The sequence below is a fragment of the Thrips palmi genome, unplaced genomic scaffold, assembly GCF_012932325.1.
Source record: "Thrips palmi isolate BJ-2018 unplaced genomic scaffold, TpBJ-2018v1 HiC_scaffold_10, whole genome shotgun sequence".
Taxonomy (NCBI): Eukaryota; Metazoa; Arthropoda; class Insecta; order Thysanoptera; family Thripidae; genus Thrips; species Thrips palmi.
In genome coordinates, this window is record NW_023144621.1 from 15,468,945 (window position 1) to 15,488,718 (window position 19,774).

The following is a 19,774-nucleotide window of genomic DNA, read 5'->3' on the forward strand; positions in this document are numbered from 1 at the left end:
GTGAGAGAGACAGAGCGTCTGCAGGTCGCGTTGTCGCGCTCTTCCGGCTCAGGGAAGACCGAAGTGGCGGCGCTATCGCCGCGTTGGTGGCCGATGGCCGCAAATAACGGCTCCACTCCTCTCTTCTCGCTCGTCCTTGACGCTGGCTCGCGCAGCCCGCGCTTCCCGAGCTTCTCGCACGTGGCTGGCCGGGCTGGCCGTTGGCGTCGGCCTTCTAGTGACTCTAGAGCTCCAAGGACGCGCCGCGCCTTGCGGGCCTTGCGCCGCGTGCATGGCCGCGGCCTGGCGACAGGGTGTGCCAAGTTGGGTCTGTCTCACTCGCACCCCTGCCCGACGCCCGCAAGTGCGAGAGAGACCAAGTGGTCCGGAATCTCCCTGCAGTGGGGCCAGCAGTGTCAGTGCAGTGAGGAGACTGTCTCTACCGCACCCCTCCGGGCCGCCCCGTGAGTGCGACAAGGACAGAGCGACTCTTGCAGTGGCGGGTACTGCCGCGGGGTGCCCTGGGGGTGCCGCGGGCCGTGGGTTTGTTGCGAGGCGCCCTGTCGGGCCCTGTCGGGCCTGTCGCCTGGAGATGGTCTGCGCGTGCGCGAGGGTCGGCGGCGAGCACCCCTGGGCAGCGCTCTCGCTCCCGCTCGCGGCCAACGAGGCCCCCGTCTCGCTCGCGCGAGGGCTCGCCTGGCGCTTCGCTCCGCGCTCCGCACCGAGCGAACAGCTGATCGGCGGAGAGGCCCAGGCAGGCCGTCCCCAGCCAGCAGCCTCGACGGCCAGCCCTCCGTCCTGCCGCCACGCTGCCGACGCCACGGCCGCCCTTTGAACCGGACCCGCCTGCATCAAGTGCACGCCCCTCGAGGCAGCGCGGCAGCGCCTGGCCTGCGTTTCCTTATTTGAGCAGACCAAGGTCGGAGTATATTTAGTGTTTAGTAGGTTGGCAGCGCGACGCGCTCGCGCTCGGCCAATCAGCTGAGAGCTGGCGCAGCGGGCGCAGCGGGCGCAGCTGATCGGGCGCCGGCAGCGCCACGCGGCGGACGGGAGAAGCAGCCGCGAGGTGGAGAGGAGAGACACGGGCCGCTCATGTTTGTGGCACGCAGGCAGCCCAGCAGACAAAGAACGGCCAGCGACGCGAACGGAACTCCGTGGTTCCCGTCGGTCCGCGTGCAGACCCTGTTTTGTGATGTCAAATCTCGCGTCGAACCTCGCGCTGCGCCTTTTCGAGTGTCGGAATGCGTCGGGCGACCATCTAGCACTGTGGACTGGCTAGGGAAGTGGAGTTTTCAGGCCGTCTACGCGATGCAAGGCCCAGTCGCCTCAGCCGAGTGCTCCAGCGATGGAAAATTGTGAACCTCTGGATTACACGAACGCCAAGGTACGGAGGCTGGAAGGACAATGAAAGTGCGCTGGTTTCGGTAGTGCCCTCGGTACGGAGTGTCTGTCGAGGGTTCCCTTTATTCTGGCATCTTAAAAGTGGAAGCGGAGGTATCAGGTGTTGTGTGTACACACTGCGAGGCTCAAAGAAAAGCCTCACTGAAAAAATAGTGCTGCAAGACCCACCTCAAACTGGATACCCGTGCAGTTAAATTATTCCTGCAAAATTTGTGTGCGTAAGGCAGCCCCATTAGTGCTTCTGTGCCAAGACCAGTGTTTTTCGAGAGCTGCGGCTGAACGCGGAGTGTGTTGTGTCCTGCTCCTGCGGTGGCGGTGGTGGGGGTAGAGGAACATATGATCGCCTAGACAGAGAGCACCAGTGTGGATTGAGAGACAATGGAATAAGGATACGCCCGCCTGCGTGGAGTGGATAACTGTTCCCTGCCCCACTAAGCGGAGTCTTGGCCAAATTTGTGGCAAAGTGCGATCTGTGCTGCGGGCATGTGTCCTCGAGCGTTCGCGCGGTCCCCAGTCGCTAGTGAAAGCGGAGTTGGAGTTTGTGACCTGTCCGTGGCTCCAGCAGCTCCAGCGGAGCAGACGCTGTCCGCGCTCTCGGCCGAGCTTTTCCTCGCCTTTGTGGGCATTTCCCGGGGCCCCGGGAAAGCGATGGTGGGTGGACGGGGTGCTTGGGGAATTGGCGGACGAAGGGTTGCTTGTTGTTCGGAAATCCCTTCGGAGCTCAGGGGAAATCTGGCCCAGCTGGGCGGACCGTTCTCCAGTGTTGTGAAATCCTAGACCACTTGACAGCTAGCAGACGGTCGGGACTGGAAATGTCACAGGCGAAGTGAAAGTTGGCGGGTGCGTTCCGCGAGATTGGAGAAATGATGACGGCCTTAGTGATTTTTCGGGGGCTGTCCTCGTAAATTCGACTGTGGGGGAAAAATGCAAGTGGTCAGCTCTGCTCTTTGTGTGCAACTTGGGGTCTCCCCCAGCATAATGCTCGTCCTGGTGCATTTTTCTGCATTTTTCTGCAAGTTCTCGGGCTGACAAGGTTTTGTGTTGGAAAATAACATTTGGGTACCCAAACTGTTGCTTTTTTATTGCGGGTTTTCAACATTATATTGAATAGAGTATCCTAACCCAAATTAGAAGTGGGAGACACCACCCACATAGGTTTCTTGTCCACTTTTCTGCAAAAATGGAAAAATTTTGACATTATTCCAATGATTTAAAGTCAGTTACAAAAATAATGTACAACATCTGTAAAAAAAATCGTTTAGAAATCTAGTTATTAATTTTTAAACAAGTGTGATGAAACAAGGGCTACTCCCTTCTCAGCTTGTGGAACACTTAACAGTGTCTCATAGGAGGAGTTGAAAAGGAAAAGGCTCTGTTCTGGGGTTTTGTTGGTTATATTACTCTTCAGCTTTGCTCTCTATTTTTATCTTAAGTGTTATTCTTTGGATTAACTTTTCATTGTCCAAAGTAACCCCAATTTGATGACAAGTGTTCCCTGGGTCATTGTATCATCTGAAACGTCTTTTTAGAGTATTGTTGTGCAAGTTGATACCTTTGTAGTTTTCCCATTCAGGAACATTTAATTTATGTTGGCTTTTGTTTTTGATTTTCAGCAACCATGCACTCCATGATGGAGGGGGAAGGCGGCTTCGAGCCGCAAGACGTCTTCGTAGAGTTGGGAACGTTGGTTGTGGAGGGCCGGGTTCCAGGTGGCGGTAGTGCTCGTGGTTACACTGAGGGTCCCCACTGCTCCCCGCAAGGTCTTCACAATGCTACCTCACGTCATATTTGTAATGCACAGCAGAACTTTTTGGTGAGTGTCCATACATTTTCTGTTACCTTCTACCAAATGGCTTGATTCATTTGTTTACTTACTCTTTTTGGTTTGGTTTGCAGTGCAAACGTGCTGAAAACTTCAAAAAGCATATGCAGTTGCTGTTCCAAAATAATGTCCCCATGTGCATTGAAGTGATTCTATGCTGTGACTGCCCTTGTGGAGTTCAGCGTGCACAATCTGCAGATGTTGGCTATGCTCCATCAGCTTCGGACCTTTTGCTTGAACAGTGGACTATAACATACAGTAACAGGTACAAATCGAGCACTTTTTCAGTTATTTTAGTTAGTCTTTAACTTGTTTACTACAAAGAACTATTTTTCTGATTTTTAATAATGTTTGTTTTCCAGGTCTGGTGATGCTGCACCAATGCTTCCAAGAGGCCTTGTCCAAGCAGTTCGATCACAGCTCCATTTCTCTCAGTTGTCGGCTTGGTGGAGTAGTACCAAAGGCACTTGTCCCACCAATGTGCGCTACCGGATTACTGTGCCTGGGCAAGCCTTTGCTTTTCCTTTCTCTAAGCCGCCAAACGAACATACTTTTCCTCTAGCTTCTGTTGGGAAAAATGGTTCTATTAAGGTATGCAGTAAAATATATCTATATGTATAATTTTGTTATGGTTGTACTTTGACTTTTTTACGTCACTTATCATTTTTTGTAGGTCTGTGCTCGTTCCCTGCCCCGTATGGAAACAGTGCCTGTCCTTCACTGCCTTCTGCACAACGGACGCCTACAACCATCAACTGAGGCTGGCGAGATGCTTTGCTTAGCCAAACCTTGCTTACCTCTGGCGCCCTCCAGTGTGGAGGCAGCTTGTGGAAGCTCTGTGGTCGCTATGAGTGAAAATGAAAACCCAGTGGAGCCTTCCCTCGGAGAGAGTCTTTTGGATTTGCCTCAACGATTCCGCAGTCCCCCTCGGGCTGCAGAGGCTCCTGATAATTTCCTGTTCAGACGCCTTACTGAGGGTAGGTTGCAACTAATTTTTGTCTTGAGCTGTCATATATATCAAAGCTCTATATCGTTTTGTCTTGTCTTAGTTTCTGCAGCGAGGTGGCAAGGCCAAGGTGACACTCCTCCATCTCCACCGCTGGGTCTGTCCAGAGCGGTCTCTTGGTGGAAAGACAATCGCCCTTGCTTGGTGGCAAAGTCTAATGGTCAAGTGTGTCCACGAGCAGCTGCCTCCAAAAATAGGAGGCAGATGAATGAGCAGGGCCAGACCTGTGGTCCCTCAGGTAAGACAAAGATAGCTTGCATGTTGATGCTTTCATGCCCCTTATCAATTCTGAAATCAAATGGTAACTGTACCATTGTTGTTTTTGCATAGGCCTTTTGGATGACCGTATGCAGATGGAATGCAACATGCCGGGCAAGCACCATTGTAGCTGTGAGGTGGAAGAGGAGATTGAGGAAATTAAAACTCCCACGCCAGTGCGCCAACGCAGACGCAGCCAAGCTTCAATGCCTCCTCATCCCTTGGCTTGCACTTCGAGTGCCTCAGATGCAGCAATTGGTACCGTTAGTAGCACAAGTGAATGTGTTGCAAATGAGTCAACGAAGAGGTCATCTGGTCTGTCTGTGATGGCTGATGAGTATCTATACACTAGTGACGGTCTTGCAAGCAATGGAAGTAACACAGGAAGCCTAAAAAGACGTCGCCCAGTTTTGGATGCTGCTGAGGCCTCCTGTTCAGCATATCAGGGGAAAAGCTCCACTTGGATGGAAGCAGACCATAGTCAAGACTTGACAGTCAATTTTACCAGTGGGATGAGCTGCAACCAAAATGGATTGACCGGTGGTGCTGCTGCTTCATTCACTTTGAGTCCTGCGAAAGGCACCACTGCTCCCGTGCAACTCCAGCCGCCTCTCAGTGAGCAAGAATTAGAAGATGTTCTTGCAGTTTTAAGGTTTGTCCTCGTCAGTCACACTCTTTCTTTCCTTCCAGACATAACTATCCTCTCTAATCCAAGTTTTTCTATTTCTCTGCAGGGATAAGGCAAATATTCGCCCGAACTTTAATCCAATGCAAGTCTTTTATTCTTCGGAGTCTGCTTCTAGGCTCAAGGAGACTGGAGAAAGCTCTGTTGCAAGTGATGCATCATGCCCATTGCTTCGACCAAATGTGCCTTCTGACACTGATATAAAGTCTGCTAAGACTGACTCCTTTCTGGATGCCGTTTTGCGTGCTGTTGGAAGAGCCTGTCAACGGAATGCCATCTGTCAAACTCAGTGCAACTGCTGCCAGAAGGAAAAAGATGATCTGATGAGAACAATGGATGGGAAGGGGGCTAGCCATTGTGATAAAAATAGTGATTTGAAATGCCTCAACACTGCAAAATCGAGTGTGAATAGTAAAGGTCAATCAAGTTTTAGAGTGAATGGTTGTAAACCAAGCTATGATCTCAGTGAAGACCACAATAACCAAGCAATCTGTGATAAATATACCTCCCTTCTTAAATGTGATATTGGGGATACCTGCCCATGTCTTTCATGTGTGTCTCAGACACAGCCAAGCCAAACCAAAGAAGGAAATGAACCCCAATCAAGCAACATGCTATATGAAAACTATAAAATTTCTGGTGCCACAGTCTCTCCTCGTCCTGTGCGGGCTCGCTCAAAAAAGGCAGACTGTTTGGGTGCTGCGCTAGCACTTAAATGTTTGGCTCAAGAAATGCAGAAAGAGTCGCAAAGTGATGTTGTCAGCAGGCAGGATGTACCCTCCGCTTCAGAGAGGGCTCGTTTCCGAAGATCGTTTGATTCTGCAGCTTCAATGGTGTTCCATACAAGAACAGGGCTTCCGCTGACCTCAAGCCCAGCTCCTGTGCGGCGTGGTACATCACACTTTGATTATGACAGCTCTCTGAATTCAGTTTCGGCAATAAGAAGGTAATGAAGTCAACATTCAATGCATTTCTCTCAGTCCTTAATGTGTCATGTGCCTCCTCTGAATGTAACTATCTTTACTTTCTTTTCCAGTGCTCTTTTTGATACTCCTGCTATTGCGACTCAGATGGAAGACTCTCTAAGCCTCAGCAGTGATGATACAGAGAGTGAAAGCGGGGCTCGTTCTCCGTGCTCTCCAGACGCCGGAATAGTATTTCCTTCTCTTAGTTCTTGCCATGCTCTTTCCCCTTGCTCCTCACTACTTGGTAAGTAGAAGGCATTGGTTGTGACTCAACTTGCTGTACTCTGGACTCCTTGACAATTATAGCCTATTTCTTTCAGGGAGCTTTGAGGAGTCTGTTTTAAACGGCCGCCTGGAACCTGTCAGCACAGTGCAAGGATTTACAGCAGAGATTGGTGCAAGTGGATCTTTTTGTCCACGTCACTTAAAAATTCCTGTTACTGTCTTCTTTTACACCTTGGGTGATTATGATAAGGTCTCAACTCCCTACTTGGTAAGTTTTAATCTTGGGAACCATTGAGTCATGCTCATGCTGAATAACATTTTTTAAAATATATGCTAATACTATACTTTCTTTTTCTTGCAGGGGCATATAAATTTAGGCAAAAAAGGATACAATGTTCCACGGTCCGGCACTATTCAAGTGACATTATTCAACCCAATGGGAACAGTCATAAAAATGTTTGTTGTGATGTACGACCTGGCAGATATGCCGCCAAATTCTCATACCTTTCTACGTCAGCGCACACTTTACATGCCAGTTGGTACTAAAGTTACGGGTGACCTTCCTGACAGTGATTTGACTCAGAAGTGGTTGCGGTATCTGATACATTTGAGGTCAGTTATTTGCAAGTGAAACTATCCAATGCAATTCCAGGCCTTAAACTTGCTCTAACTATTGACACATACTTTTGTTTAGGTTTTCGAGCTCCAAATCAGGACGAGTGTACCTTCACACTGATGTCAGGATGATCATATTCCGTAAATCGGATATGGACACTGCAACTGTTCACAACAACAACAACATAGACTCGGGCTTTGAACTACGTTCCTACACCAATGGACCAGGGAACCCCAAATTTTCTCCTCGATAATAAGGACCTCATCTCCTGCTCAAGGAATGTAAAATTTGTGAATTGTTGTTCATGTTCGTCTTTCAGTTAGATTGTGCAATTGTATCAATTGCTTATGGTTTAGATGAAGCAAGAACATTCATTGGTGATGCTGATGCACCACTCAGTGTAGTGTAGAAAGAGCTTGTATTGGTAGGTCATACTTTTGATGAATTTGCAATGACTATAGTTGGTGATTTTTTTGTTTTTCCATCTGTGGTCTGGTTTGGTTGTTATGTGCCAGAGATATAGGATGGTATGAATGTTAGATGTATCTGTGATTTGTATAGTGCAAGTGCAACCAGAAGCACATGCACGATGATTAATTTTCTTTTACCAAGCTTTTGTGCCACAAACCATTAGACATGTATGATCAAATTTGATACACCATCAATTTATTTGTGTATACAAAATTATAATTTTTCCTCTTATTTGATGTAGGAAACTTAAAATAAATCAGTTGCCAATGCCCAATTTTATTTGCTCTTTTGTGCGTTTGTCTTTGTTCTCTTATTTTCTTTTGGGTTTTCTGAAGGTACTGAAATGTTTGAAAGGCAAAAGTTTTGATTTTATCTGTTCAATTATTCATGTAAGGTGCACAAAATATTGTGTTATCTTTACCTTTATGGCAATCATGTTTGAGTCATGTGAGGGCAGCTGGTGCCATTGTGATAATAAATTTATGGCATTGCTTCAATATTATTTGTAAGTTCCTGTAAATTAGAAAGAGATTGGGTATTTGCTGGTACTCAACATCACCAATAAAATCATATTTCTATTTTAAGAGTAAATAATAATTATTTTTCAAAATATATTTTCTATAGATGTTCAAACTATTTGTGAATTAGCACTTAGTTTTATTTGCGAAACATGCAATACAATTGTGACAGTCATACACACATGTTCAATATCTCAACTTTGTGTAAAAGAAATCTGCTTTCACTTATCAATTTTGCATTTAGGCTTTCAAACAGACTGGTTAATTTGTCGTTTTGTCAATTTTAATGTCTTGGTGCATCCACAGTTCTAAAACCTACATCATATGTCACTGAACTGCTTTTACAAATTGTTTAAAATGTGAGAATCTGGTGTGTTTGGAGATTTTATGTAGCAGGAAGTGTAACAGAATTTTCAGTAGATTTCTCCTCTCCAAGCCATGTAATTAATTTACAAACCTTTTCTGTAGCTGTTTTTAAAGTGTAATACTTTATATGTTCATGAGCTTTAACCAGTGCTTGTGTACAGTTGCAATATTTTGATTTGTTAATTTGTAATGCTTCAAGTATGTGCAGTCTGTAGTTGAATTCTGAATGGACACTGTAAAAACTCATGTCTGCTTTGTATCATCAGAAATGTGACAGTTAGTGAGGCAATTGACCCTTTTTCAAGTGTAGCTGTTCTTTCTGGGAAGTAGGCTTTAATTTGTGGAGCAAATAGAGCTCAAGTTTTCATTGATTCGTTTTGTTTTTTACACTCAAGAAATGTAATGAAATGTTATGTTCTTGTTTGTATTTTAATTATCAATATCACGCAGCTACAGTAATGGTTCTAAGACAAGCTTTCTCCCTTCTGGTTAATTTTATTTCTGAATGCTCTGGATGGGCTGTTTTTGTTGGTTCTGTTAAACTGTACTGTAAGGCCTTACACTGTAAGGAGCACTTTGTGGTCCCACTTTCTGGTAATTCGTCTCTCAGAATATCAAACTGTGACAATCTGGCCCTTCATGTTTCATTATTTACTTGGTTGACTTGTGAATCTTTGTCAACATTGTGATGTACATACTTCAGTACCATGTTTCATTTGCTGTTTTCTTCTTTTGTTCTTTTTCTTGTAAAGATCCAAGCTTGTTCAGTGTATTAACCAGACTATATATTTACACAAAGTGCATAAAATATATCTCTATATAAATATAAATATATACATATTGACATATATATCTATCTCAAATTCCTCTATATTGTTTCTTTTTTTAGAATCTATGAATGTAAATGTTATTTATTGTAGCACCGAATGCCGAAACCATCAGGCTAAGTGAAACCAATCCGATCGAATAAAGTATATATGTGTAAAGAACCTGACATGTTATTCATTCCCTAGAATCTCTCTACTCAGGCCGAAATACGCCATAAGGGAATGCCACCCAACAACCACCCAGTACAGAGCGACAGAAGTGAGATGCCTGAAAATAAGGAGGCTTTTGTTGTTTTTCTGTTTATTTCAAGCACTAACCGCCTCGGCAGTCATAAAAAATATAAATACATAAATATAAAGTCGATAGAGAAAAACACGATGATCGCCATGTACAGATAAATAGTTCTACAATGAGTCAGGAAAACGCACACCACACACCTCACGCCGTATTTACAGAGTCTACACTGAAAACCTCGTGACCATCGAAGCGAATCCACTGCACTGTGGCGAGCGATCTGTCCAGTACCAGCCAGTTCCCAAGACACTCACACACACACACCTGCCGGGTGCACACCGACGTGTCGGAAGAGAAAATCGACCGGGGAGGGGGTAGTAAGTGCACCTGCATCTGTGTCATCTGCACTTGCCAGATGCCCATCTGCAGGGGATGCAGCTGCTACTGGACTTCGAGGGCCACCGTCAAAAAAATAAAACTGACACGCACTCACACTAGCACACTCGTGTGCGTGTGTCGTGTCAGCTCCCATGGCACTTGTTTGAAAGCCACGCGCACGTGGACGGTAGTTCGTGGCTTTCAAACCAAGTGATCAAGAATTCCGTCTCCTTCTCCACCGTAGGAACACACGACACGCACAATAAATTAAATAAATTATAAATAATTTAACACAAAATAGTCAATAAATACTTATGAAATGTACGATGTTTGAACGACCATGAGATATGGAGAGAAGCATGTCTCTCTTTGAGCGCTATTATGACTAAGTATCCACTCCGTTATTCGCGGCTCCGAAGCAGTCCGCTTTAGAGATAACTATGAAACGCGTCTCACAATCACATTCCCCTAACTTTTTACAACTTTGTCCCGCCAGAGTAAAATTCTTATCAGCACACTGAAAAAATATTTCTAAAAATGGTGGCGCCACGTCTCTGAAAGAACGCAACGCCCTTCACAAAATTTCATCCCACCAGACACCAAAATATCACAGGCTGTGAGCAAGAAAACTTGATAGCGCTCCACAAACTCCTTCCGTGTCATCCGCCGACGTTCGCACCCTAGTCAACCGAACGCGGCCAGGTTTCGTTTTCCTTTCCTTTTCTCCTTCGAAGCGCGGTTTGGCGACCGCAGGACCGCAGGGCCGCAGGGCCGCAGGGCGGGTCTCAGTTCTGTTTGACGGGCGCGGTGCGCGCGTACCGCAGCCGGTTGGGCCTGGACTCGTACTGCTGCTGCTGCGCGGGCCGCACGGGCTGGCGGCGGTACGCGGAGGCCTGCGGCAGCGGCGCGCCCTCGGCGTCCTCGTCGTCGAGCACCTCGCCCTGGTGGCCCTGCGCGCCCTGCTTGTGGCCGTGGCTCGTCCGGTCGTGGCGGTCGTCAGCGCCCTGGTACGACAGGTCCTGCCAATGCCGCAAAAATAACAGTTCAAAAATTGCTTCTTGTGCTGTGCTTTTGAAAAAAATACGGAAGTTGGCGGGCCTACCTGCGAGTAGTCGTTGAAGCCGGTGTCCTCGGCGCTGCCGCTGCTGGCCTCGTCGTGGAAGAAGGGCGACGCGCCGTGCGTCTCGTGGTGCTCCACGTGGTGCTCCACGCGGTGGTCGGGCAGGTGGTGCTCCTCGTGGTGGTGCTCGAAGTGCACCGGCTCGCTGTGGTGCTGCTCGTGCTCGACGTGGTGCTGGGGCGGCGCCGGGTGCCTGCACGTCACCAAACAGTCATTTTCCGCCCCTCAAACACGCAAGAAATCCGCGACTTTCCCGCTACGTACCTGTAGTGCACCGGAGGGCGCGGCGGCTTGTAGCCGTAGTTGTGGTACTTGACAATGGGCCGCGGGCCGAACACGGTGTCCCGCACCGTCATGAACAGCGTGGACATGAACGCCACCTGGTTCAGCATCATGGCCTTGACCACCATGCCCTTGAGGGTGGCCAACATGAACGGCATCATGCCCATGAACATGAGGGGCGGCAGCAGGAACACGGGGGACATGTTCTTCATCTTCATGCGGCCCACGGAGAAGCCTGCGCAGAACATCACCAAGTGCGTCAGGAACGTCACCAACAAAAAACACAAACAGGAACAAAAACGGTTAGGGCTGGGCTTGAACCGGCGGGCTTGAGCGCGCCTGCGAAGAGCAGGGCGGGCCGCCCCGCCGCACTCCCCTGCTTGGCGGGACAGCCCGCCTCGCAGGCGGCCGGGAGTCCAGCGCACAGAGGGCCAGGAGACCGGCGGAGGCGGCCACAGCTCTAGACGCGTTCTGAGCTCCAGAGTCGCTAAACGGGACGCGAACCGAGCGTGTGACCCCACCAATGGGTTGCTCTCCGAACGAGGAATCCATTGGTGGGGTCACACGTTCGGTTCGAGTCCCATTCAGCGACTCTGGAGCTCAAAACGCGTTTAGAGTTTTGTCCGCCTCCACTGGCCTTCTGGCCCACTGTGGAGCGCCTAGTGCCGCCAAGCACCCCGTCGGCATCCCAACGACCGGTCAGCCGGTTCCAGTTCGGCGTGGCGGCCGGTGGCGGCGTCACGGCGCCGGCCAGCCACTCCGCGGCCACGCCCGTGGGAGGGGTGGAGTGGACGCGCTGGAACGCGCTGGAACGCGCTGGACCGGCGGGGTTCGGAGGAAACGGCAGGGTAACCGTTAGCAGTAACAGGATGCCGGGATGCTGGGCCATGCTGGGCGTGTGTACGCGCCGGCCGGCACGCCCGCGTCGCCCGTCAGTGTTTTCCATCACCGATCCCTTGAGCTCACACACACACACACACACACAGACGCACGCAGTCGTTTTGTTTTCGCCCCGCTGATAGTGCTTTCTTCTTCCCTATCGCGCGGCCATCGCTTCCTTTTAACTTGCCCCCACTCTTGCCATGCGTCCACGCCACGCGTCCACGGCTCGCTGCCCGGCGCATTAGGAAGGCGCTCGGTGCGTGTACTTGCAAGCGCACTCGGCCGACTACGCGTCGCTCTGTCCCTCTCGCACTCACCGGGCGCCCCGTTCGGGTGCGAGAGGGACGGCCGTAGCAGCCTCGCGCATTTAGAGAGGAGCAGGGGCGCGGAAAGCGAGACTGGGCGGCGCCGGCGCTCAAGAAGAAGTGCGTCGCTCTGCAGACCGAGAGAGGTCCCTCTCGCTCCTGTGCGCGACGCCCCGTGAGTGCGAGAGAGACGGAGCGACGAAAACGACTCTGGAAGACGGGGGCACACGGGGTACACGGGGCCGTGGCGACAAACAGAGCGGGCATCGTTCTGTGGGTCACCTGCCTGTCTGTCTGCCTGCCTGTCCGTCCGCTTGCCCCCGTCAGACAGACTGTGTATGCTAATCGTGGAAGCACACACGCCAGCCGGGTGGCGCTGCGTATAAAGGCGTGCGACCGCAGCGCAGGCCGCGCAGGCGGACCGACGGCCCCAGAATTCCAGCATTTCCAGGGCACTAGGCTACTCGGGCGGCGACGCGGCGACCAACACACAGGCCACTGTGAACACGGGTCGAGCGGGGCGACCCTCGGGTACACTACCCACTCAGCGCGAAAAGTAAATTCCGGGAACAGACTCTACTGGTGACGTGATTGTCAAGTTGCCTTGAGTTTCACGTCGAGCCTCCCTCACGTGCGCTCGCGCTGCCACCCCTGGCCCCTGGCGTCACGATGCGTTGTCACGCCGGCCGTCGGAGACCTGAACGCGGGCCGCGGCCGAGAGCCCCTGCCCGCCCCTGCCGCGATCTCCCCCTGACCCTCACGTACTGCGCGGCCGTGCGCCGGACCGCCCAGTGTGCCAGCCACGGTCCTCAACCCCCGTCGCTCGTAAACTTGATTTCTCCGGTTTCGCGCTCAGCCTCTTATCGCGGAGTCCGTGGACACGGGCCGGCCGGCCTGCACGCCGGCCTGCATGACGTCGCCGGGGACCGCCCGGGACCGCCCGGGACCGGAGCCCTAGCCGGACATCCTGCAGCCATGGCGCAGCCCGCGCAGCCACATTGGTGCGACTCGAACTTTCACCTGCCCCTGTAGGAGGGGTGTGGCGCGGGGCGGGGCGCGGTGGGGCGGGGCGGGGCGCTTCTGACGTGAGTTGACGCCAGCGGATGCGCGTGGAGCAGCTCCGATTGGCTGACGCAACGCGGTGCAGTTAAGTCAGCGAGTCAATGCACACGCAGGAAAGAAAAATGACGTACACGATTGAGGGAGGGGAGGGGACGGGGGGATGAACGACACTTCGGAAAATTGTAGCAGCCGTGAAAAGAAAGGTAGTTGAGTCTGGATTCCAGGAGGAACCAGTAACAGCCTTTTCCATTCCGCTACTGCCTGTAACGGAGCGCAAGAATGTGGAACCTGCACCCGCGCCTCGCCCCGCCCCGCCCGATCCTGGAGCTGCTGGAGCTTATGGCCCTCTCTCTCTCTTTCTCTCTCTCTACAACTGTCCACGACTGCACACGTGTGACATGACAGTGGTGGAGAGAAACGCTGCGATCCGTCCGGCCGTAATCCTAGAATGCCACACCGCTTAGACGGACGGACGGACGGACGGACGGACGGACGGACGGACGGACAGACAGACAGACAGACAGACAGACAGACAGACAGACAGACAGACAGAGAGACAGACAGACAGACAGACCGGCTGGCAGACGGGCAATGAAATGGGCGTAAAAATGGGGCAATGCTGATCGGGGCAAAGCGCTGCCATCGTCGATTGGGTTAAAAAACATGCGGCTGGCGGCGGAAGCGAATCAGTTAGTTGACCCCCTGCCGGGGCTGCCTCGCCTGCCGGGCCCGCCGCCCTAACGGTGTAGCGCCGACCAAGTGCCGACGAACGACGAACGCAGCGGAAAGACCGCAGCTGACCGATCGGCCGGCTCGCCTTGAAAGAAACTTATTTTGGTTAGACAGTGCAAGTTTATCATCCTCTTTGAAGAGGACGCGAAGGATAACGTGGTGACCCTTGAGTAGGGCCAAGGAGGCGAAGGCCTTCATGAAAAGCCTTCATGAAGGAGAATAATTTCCTGTTAGCAGAGTGGATCCACGCCATCCAGTGGCAGGCGTGGCAGGCGGGCGACTCACCTGGCCCCACCTCGACGGACAGGTCGGCGTCCAGGGAGCTCTGGTCCTTGCCCATGCGGGGGGACACCTTGAGGGCGACGCCGGGCAGCACCCTGACGGACACGTGCCTCCCGGAGAAGAGCTTGTTGGTCCGCGCGATGAGGGCGCGGTCCAGCGACTCCTGGTCCCTGCCGGGGTCCTGCAGGTCGTTGTCCTCGGCGAGGTCCTCGGCGAGGTCCTGGCCCTGCACGTCGTCCTTGGCCTCCATGCCGCCGACGTCCTCCAGGTCGTCAAGCACCTCGTTGTCCTGGCGGCGCGCGTCCTTCTCCAGCGCCACGAAGCCCGGCAGCAGCTCGAACGACGCGGCGCCGCCCTGGTGCTTCACCTCGGACGTGCGCACGTCGCCGATGAAGCCGTCGGCGCGCCGCACCAGGAACAGCTTCCAGCAGGCCAGCGCGTTGTACTCCTTGCTGAGGCACTCGCGCGCCACCTTGAGCACGGCGGGCGCCAGCTTCTGCAGCGGGTCGTCCTCGGCGGCCTGGGAGGCCGGCGACGGCGCGGGGGCGGTCGGCGCCGCGGTCGCGGCCGCGAGGACGGCGATGACGAGGACGAGCGCGGAGGACGCCATCGTGGCGGACGTGGTCGGGGACGTGCGAGGCACTGGCGCGCCGGGCTGCCGCGGCGGCCCTCGGACCCGGTGGAGGCCGTGCCTCTGGAGCCGTGGCGGCCGCGGCGGCGCTACCCCCTCCAGCAGGTCCTCGACGCCCGGACGCCCGTTACAGCGCTACAGGTTCAGTTTCTCTCCCCCTCGCACTCACTCACTCGCTGCCGTGGCGGTCGACGGGGCGGACGGCGACGCAGGGTGGACGCAGGGTGGACGCAGGGTGGACGCAGGGTCCGCGTTGACGAAATGGCATGAGAACCGGGCCGCCATAAACACTGCAATCATGGTGACCTGCGCATGGCGGAGCATGCCCTGGCGTCGCGTTCACCACGGGGGAAACGAAAACGGTGGTGTCTTTTGTGCGCCGGGGGGAGGGGGACGGGGTATTTAAACTGACGGAAGCCCGTGGCTCACTTTCCGTGTTTACAACCTGGCGGCGGCCGGGCACCGACCCGGAATCCCGTCGAATCCTCGCTTCAGCCTTCAGTCCTCGGCCCGCTGCATGGTATGCATCTGCGTGGCGGCGTAGCGGTAGGATCGGCGGGGCGGGGCGGGGCGAGGCGCCGCTGACCAACACGACGACCGTGACCTTGTTTCGCGTCGAGGCCCCGACGACGGACGGCGGCGGCGCACCCGAAGCACCCGAAGGACCCGAAGGACCCGAAGCGCCGCCGAGACGCGGTACGCGCATACCGCTATTGACCCGCGTCGTGCAGGTGGCGGGGCTGGTGGAGGCGGAGGCAGCCATGAGGCAGCCATGAGGCGGCGCGACCGCGGCGGCCGTTGTGGCAGGTGTTCGAGAAAGCGCTTTCCCCGAACCAGGAATTCCGACTCGGCTTCCGTTTACGGCGCCAGATTCAAATTCGAAACGGCGCGGGGATCTTGGCGTGGTCTGGCAACGCTGCGGCGCCGCGTGCTTCGTCCAGCTTCGTCCCGGGTACCCGGCACTGGACACGGCCAAAGCCGCCGAAGCAGGCAGGCCGGCACAGCCACAGCACAGCCAGCGGACCAGCGGTACTTCCAGGTCTTCGGTCTTCGGTACAGGTCCAGCGAGCGACCATCGGCCGCATCGGTTGTCTCTCTCGCACCCCTGCAGAACGCCCGACCAGTGCGAGAGAGACAGAGCGACGAAAGCGCCGTCCGGAGTCAGCTTGGAAGGACCGCATGTCGGCGCCGCGGTCTGGAAGGGCGGCAGGGCAGCCTTGTCGAAGGATGACAGGGTTAGCAGGGCCGGATGGACGGAATGCCGTTACCTCATTCCCGGACCGACCCTTTTCCCCTTATCTCCCGGCCGGCCGTGTTGTGCCGTGTTGTTGTGGCGTCTGGCGGGGGGGTGCCAGGGGGGCGGCGTCCCGACGGCCCGGCCGGCCCGCCGGCGACGGTGACATCGACCTTGACCTTGACCGAGTGACACACAAAGATTGATGACGGGACCGGCCGTCTGGGGTCTGGGGCGACGACGACGACGCTCTGGTGGAGGCAAACCTGAGCCTGAGCATTTTCCGCTAACTCCTTGCCTCTAGTTGCAGACGAATTGAGTTAAGTTTTTTTGCGTCCAAGTTGCAGTTAGATAGTATACCAGAAGAAAAAAAAATATTTTGAACGACTGAAATTTTTGAAAAAATAAAAAAAGATCCCTGCTGGTTTGGAATCGCCCATCTCTTCGGATGGCTCTGCTCCACTTTTGTTGTGGCCAGTGATGCTGCTGTGGCCTGACGCCCCCTCCCCCTCCCCTCGCTTATTCACAGTTAGCCACGACATGGAAATCGTGCCAATAACATGCCATGGGTGGGAGAGAAGGACTGCTCGGTCGGTTTGCGGTCCGGCCTCCTCGGGCTGCCACAGGCCACAGGGCACACGCTCCATAAATATTCAAATTTGCTTTCGCGCGACTGTACGTGGTACTAAGTAGGGCCTGGAGCCCACCTGGAGGTCGTTGAGATGATTCAACGACACTGCTTTTTGGAAGATATAGGTGCGAGGGTCCGTTCGGACAGAGTCTTCCGCCACCCCCGCCTTCCCCCTCCGTGTCAAGATCGAGTGCTGCTCCCAGCGGCAAGTCGGGGAACTGACGCGGTAGCTGCGCCGCGAAGCTAAGCAACCCAACGCCCATGACCCTGGCGGCGGGCGCCGGGCAAGCAGGCAACCCAACTGTCACGACGTCTTCGCCGCCCTCTCTCGGCCGCTGCTGCTGCTGCCCTGCCGGCGGCTGGTTTCGGAACTACCGAGACTGAGTGGGCGTACGAGAGCACGCCGTCGAGCCAAAGCCGCGCGTCGAGACGGACGATGTGGTTCCGGTTCCGACCAGCGGCTGCGTTCGAAAAGCCCGCCCTTTCTGCCCCGCCGAAAAAAAAAGCGGCCGGCGGTGGGATTCGAACGCGCTCCCTGCTGGAATAATAAGGGGAGGCTGACGAGGAGGCGTCGCGGACAGAGGGCCGGCTAAATAATCGGGCCGCCGACACCGGCTAATGTCTCACGAAGGGCCGACCGGGCCGGCCGAGGTGAGCAAAGCAAGACGGATTACTCGGCTGCTTGACTGTGGCCACTGTGGCGCCGAGGCGGGGAACACGTTTGTGCCGTTGTTTTTCAAGCTTCTTATTTTTTTTTCGGGTCTAGTCGCAGCGAGTTGGGTGTGTTTGTGCAAATAGGAGGCTCCGTCGGGTGGCTCGGCCAAATAGAGTGCAAACACCGTAAGCCACGCGGTACACAAGGACTGCCAAAAAAATTTAAAGACTAAAATAATTTTTTTTAGAAGAAAAGAAAGAACTTTAAAAAATATTATAATAAAGAAACAGCGAACCACGGTAGTGACTGATCAGATTCCGCAGCGGACTTTCTAGATTGGCTCGCTGTTTTGGCTCTGGCTGTACATCAAGGCGGCGGTGGTCCGATCACTCTTGACGGGCCGCGTCGCCGCCACTGTATAATACTAGCGACACCTCCGGACGGGAGCCTGCCTGCCTGCCTGCCCGCGGCGCCCAACAAGTGACTCACTCGCCGTCTCTCTCGCGCTCGAGGGGCGTGCCGCAGTGCGCCGTGGCGGCGCGAGAGAGACGGCGACGGGCGATGCGTGAGTGTCACACGCACGTCTCTTAATTCGCCCGAGTGCCTCGGGAGGAGAGAATCAATCGAAAAGGGGGGGGGGGGAGCTCGTGCCCGGCCTAGTCCCAGCAAAGTGTAAGCCCGGATGTTATTTTAAATTTTTTGTTGTCCGTTTTTGTATTTATTAGACGCTTTTAGAATGCCTCGGGAGTGGCTCCCGCTCGGATATTGAAACTCACGATCACTCCAATGTGTGACGGCGGCCTATTATTCACTTCCAGAGAAAGTGCTGGACGGTCGGGGGCAGAGCTCGGCAGGGCCCGCGGCAAGGCCGAGGGAATGGCGGCGCAGGTGACAGGGCGCTCATCAACAAAAGTATTATTTTTAATATTATTTTTATTTTTAGATTGCAGCGGTGATCCCGTTAACAAAGGCCGTTCGCGCTCGTCGCCAAGAAGACCCTGTGCGTCACGCAGTGGAGTGGACACGAGCCGAGCGGCCGGCCGGTGCTTCTTATTGCTTTCTTTCGGAGCGACCCGTTCCGTTCGAGCCAGGCCGGCCGGGCCCCAGGTGCGATCCTCCGACAAGTTCATTATTCTCGTTTTCCTTTTATTTTTATTTTTATACGTACCGCTGCAGTGGGACAACACGTGAAAAAATGAGTCCCTTCTGGCGGGAAAATAATTAGGCATTGAGGATGGTACTTACGCGCATCCCGAATTACACATTTCAACCGGCTATCGGGCTGCTTTATGTTAATCTAATCCGCCCCGCTGGGCCGCTGGGACCCTCAGCACTACACTCATCGATCCTTGCCTCGCCCAGCCCGTCCACGTTTGTTGTTCCTCCGATCTAGTGTCCTGTGGTCAAATCATCCTCTTATACCAACCCTAAAAATATCTAGATTTTTTCAAAAGGCAAGTCCCTTTTTTGACAAGAAATTTTTCAACCAAAAGATTTTTTTCAACCAAAATGAATGAATTTACCTATTGAGAAAATCACATCTCGTGTCTTTTGGTCCTTTTTTACCATAACACTGTCTTCTATCCTTCACGTCATCTCTCTTGGCCTGCACCTCTCTCTCTCTCTCCCTCCCGAGGGGGCTGCGGGGGCCGCGCAACGCCCCACGCCGCGCCCCACCTCGGCGCCCCGGCCGCGCCGGCCGCGCTCCGCACTCCGTCCGCGTCAGTAGCTCCGCCTGGACGTCCAGGTCGCCCTCCGCGTGCCTCCGCGCGACTCCCCGGCACGCGTCGTCGCGGCGCACGTCTTGGACTTCCTGCGCGCGTGTGTGTGTGTGTGTGTGCGTGTGTGTACGCGTGTGTGTGTCGCTGTGCCGCCACCCTCTGGAAGTGTGTGAGTGTGTGTGTGCGTGCCACCCCCGGACGTGCGCGCACGCGGCCCGGGCGGCCTGCCATGGCGCGGACGTGACTCGCGTGACCCCGTGACACGCGGACACGCGGCGGCGAGGGCGTCGACGGCGACCCGATGCCGGCCAGCCAGTAGTGCGATGGCGGCGGCCTCGGCGTTGTGGTGCGTGGCGGTGCTGCTGGTGGTGCGCGCGGCCGACGGCGCGCTGCCCGTCGGCCCGGCCTGGCACCAGGACAACGCCCTCCACGACCTCCACGACCTCCACGACGTCCCCGACGAAGGCTGCCGCGGTGCGTGGGCC

At 54.1% G+C, this 19,774-nt stretch overlaps 2 protein-coding genes across 3 annotated transcripts; one reads left to right on the top strand and one right to left on the bottom strand.

The window, feature by feature from the left end:
* Positions 1-1,037: 1,037 nt before the first annotated feature.
* Positions 1,038-9,298, top strand: LOC117649369 (protein FAM214A). Of its 2 annotated transcripts, none has more exons than XM_034392061.1 (12): positions 1,038-1,363; positions 2,994-3,193; positions 3,277-3,467; positions 3,565-3,793; positions 3,876-4,179; positions 4,252-4,446; positions 4,539-5,118; positions 5,201-6,097; positions 6,188-6,360; positions 6,437-6,609; positions 6,703-6,953; positions 7,036-9,298. In XM_034392061.1, the coding sequence occupies exons 2-12, from the start codon at positions 2,999-3,001 to the stop codon at positions 7,208-7,210; spliced, it is 3,363 nt and encodes a 1,120-aa protein (XP_034247952.1). In that variant the 5' UTR covers positions 1,038-1,363; positions 2,994-2,998; the 3' UTR covers positions 7,211-9,298. The 2 variants fall into 2 exon arrangements, with proteins under 2 accessions (XP_034247952.1, XP_034247961.1); XM_034392070.1 differs by lacking the exon at positions 1,038-1,363 and adding an exon at positions 1,416-2,031.
* A 1,377-nt stretch (positions 9,299-10,675) lies between these two features.
* LOC117645573 lies at positions 10,676-18,819 on the bottom strand (the record flags this gene model as incomplete). The annotated part of the gene is made up of 5 exons (XM_034385878.1): positions 18,814-18,819; positions 14,421-14,937; positions 11,137-11,389; positions 10,855-11,065; positions 10,676-10,771 (listed from the first exon to the last, which is right to left on the bottom strand). Coding segments are annotated over exons 1-5 (1,083 nt in total), but the record flags the coding sequence as incomplete, so codon positions are not given.
* Positions 18,820-19,774: the final 955 nt, after the last annotated feature.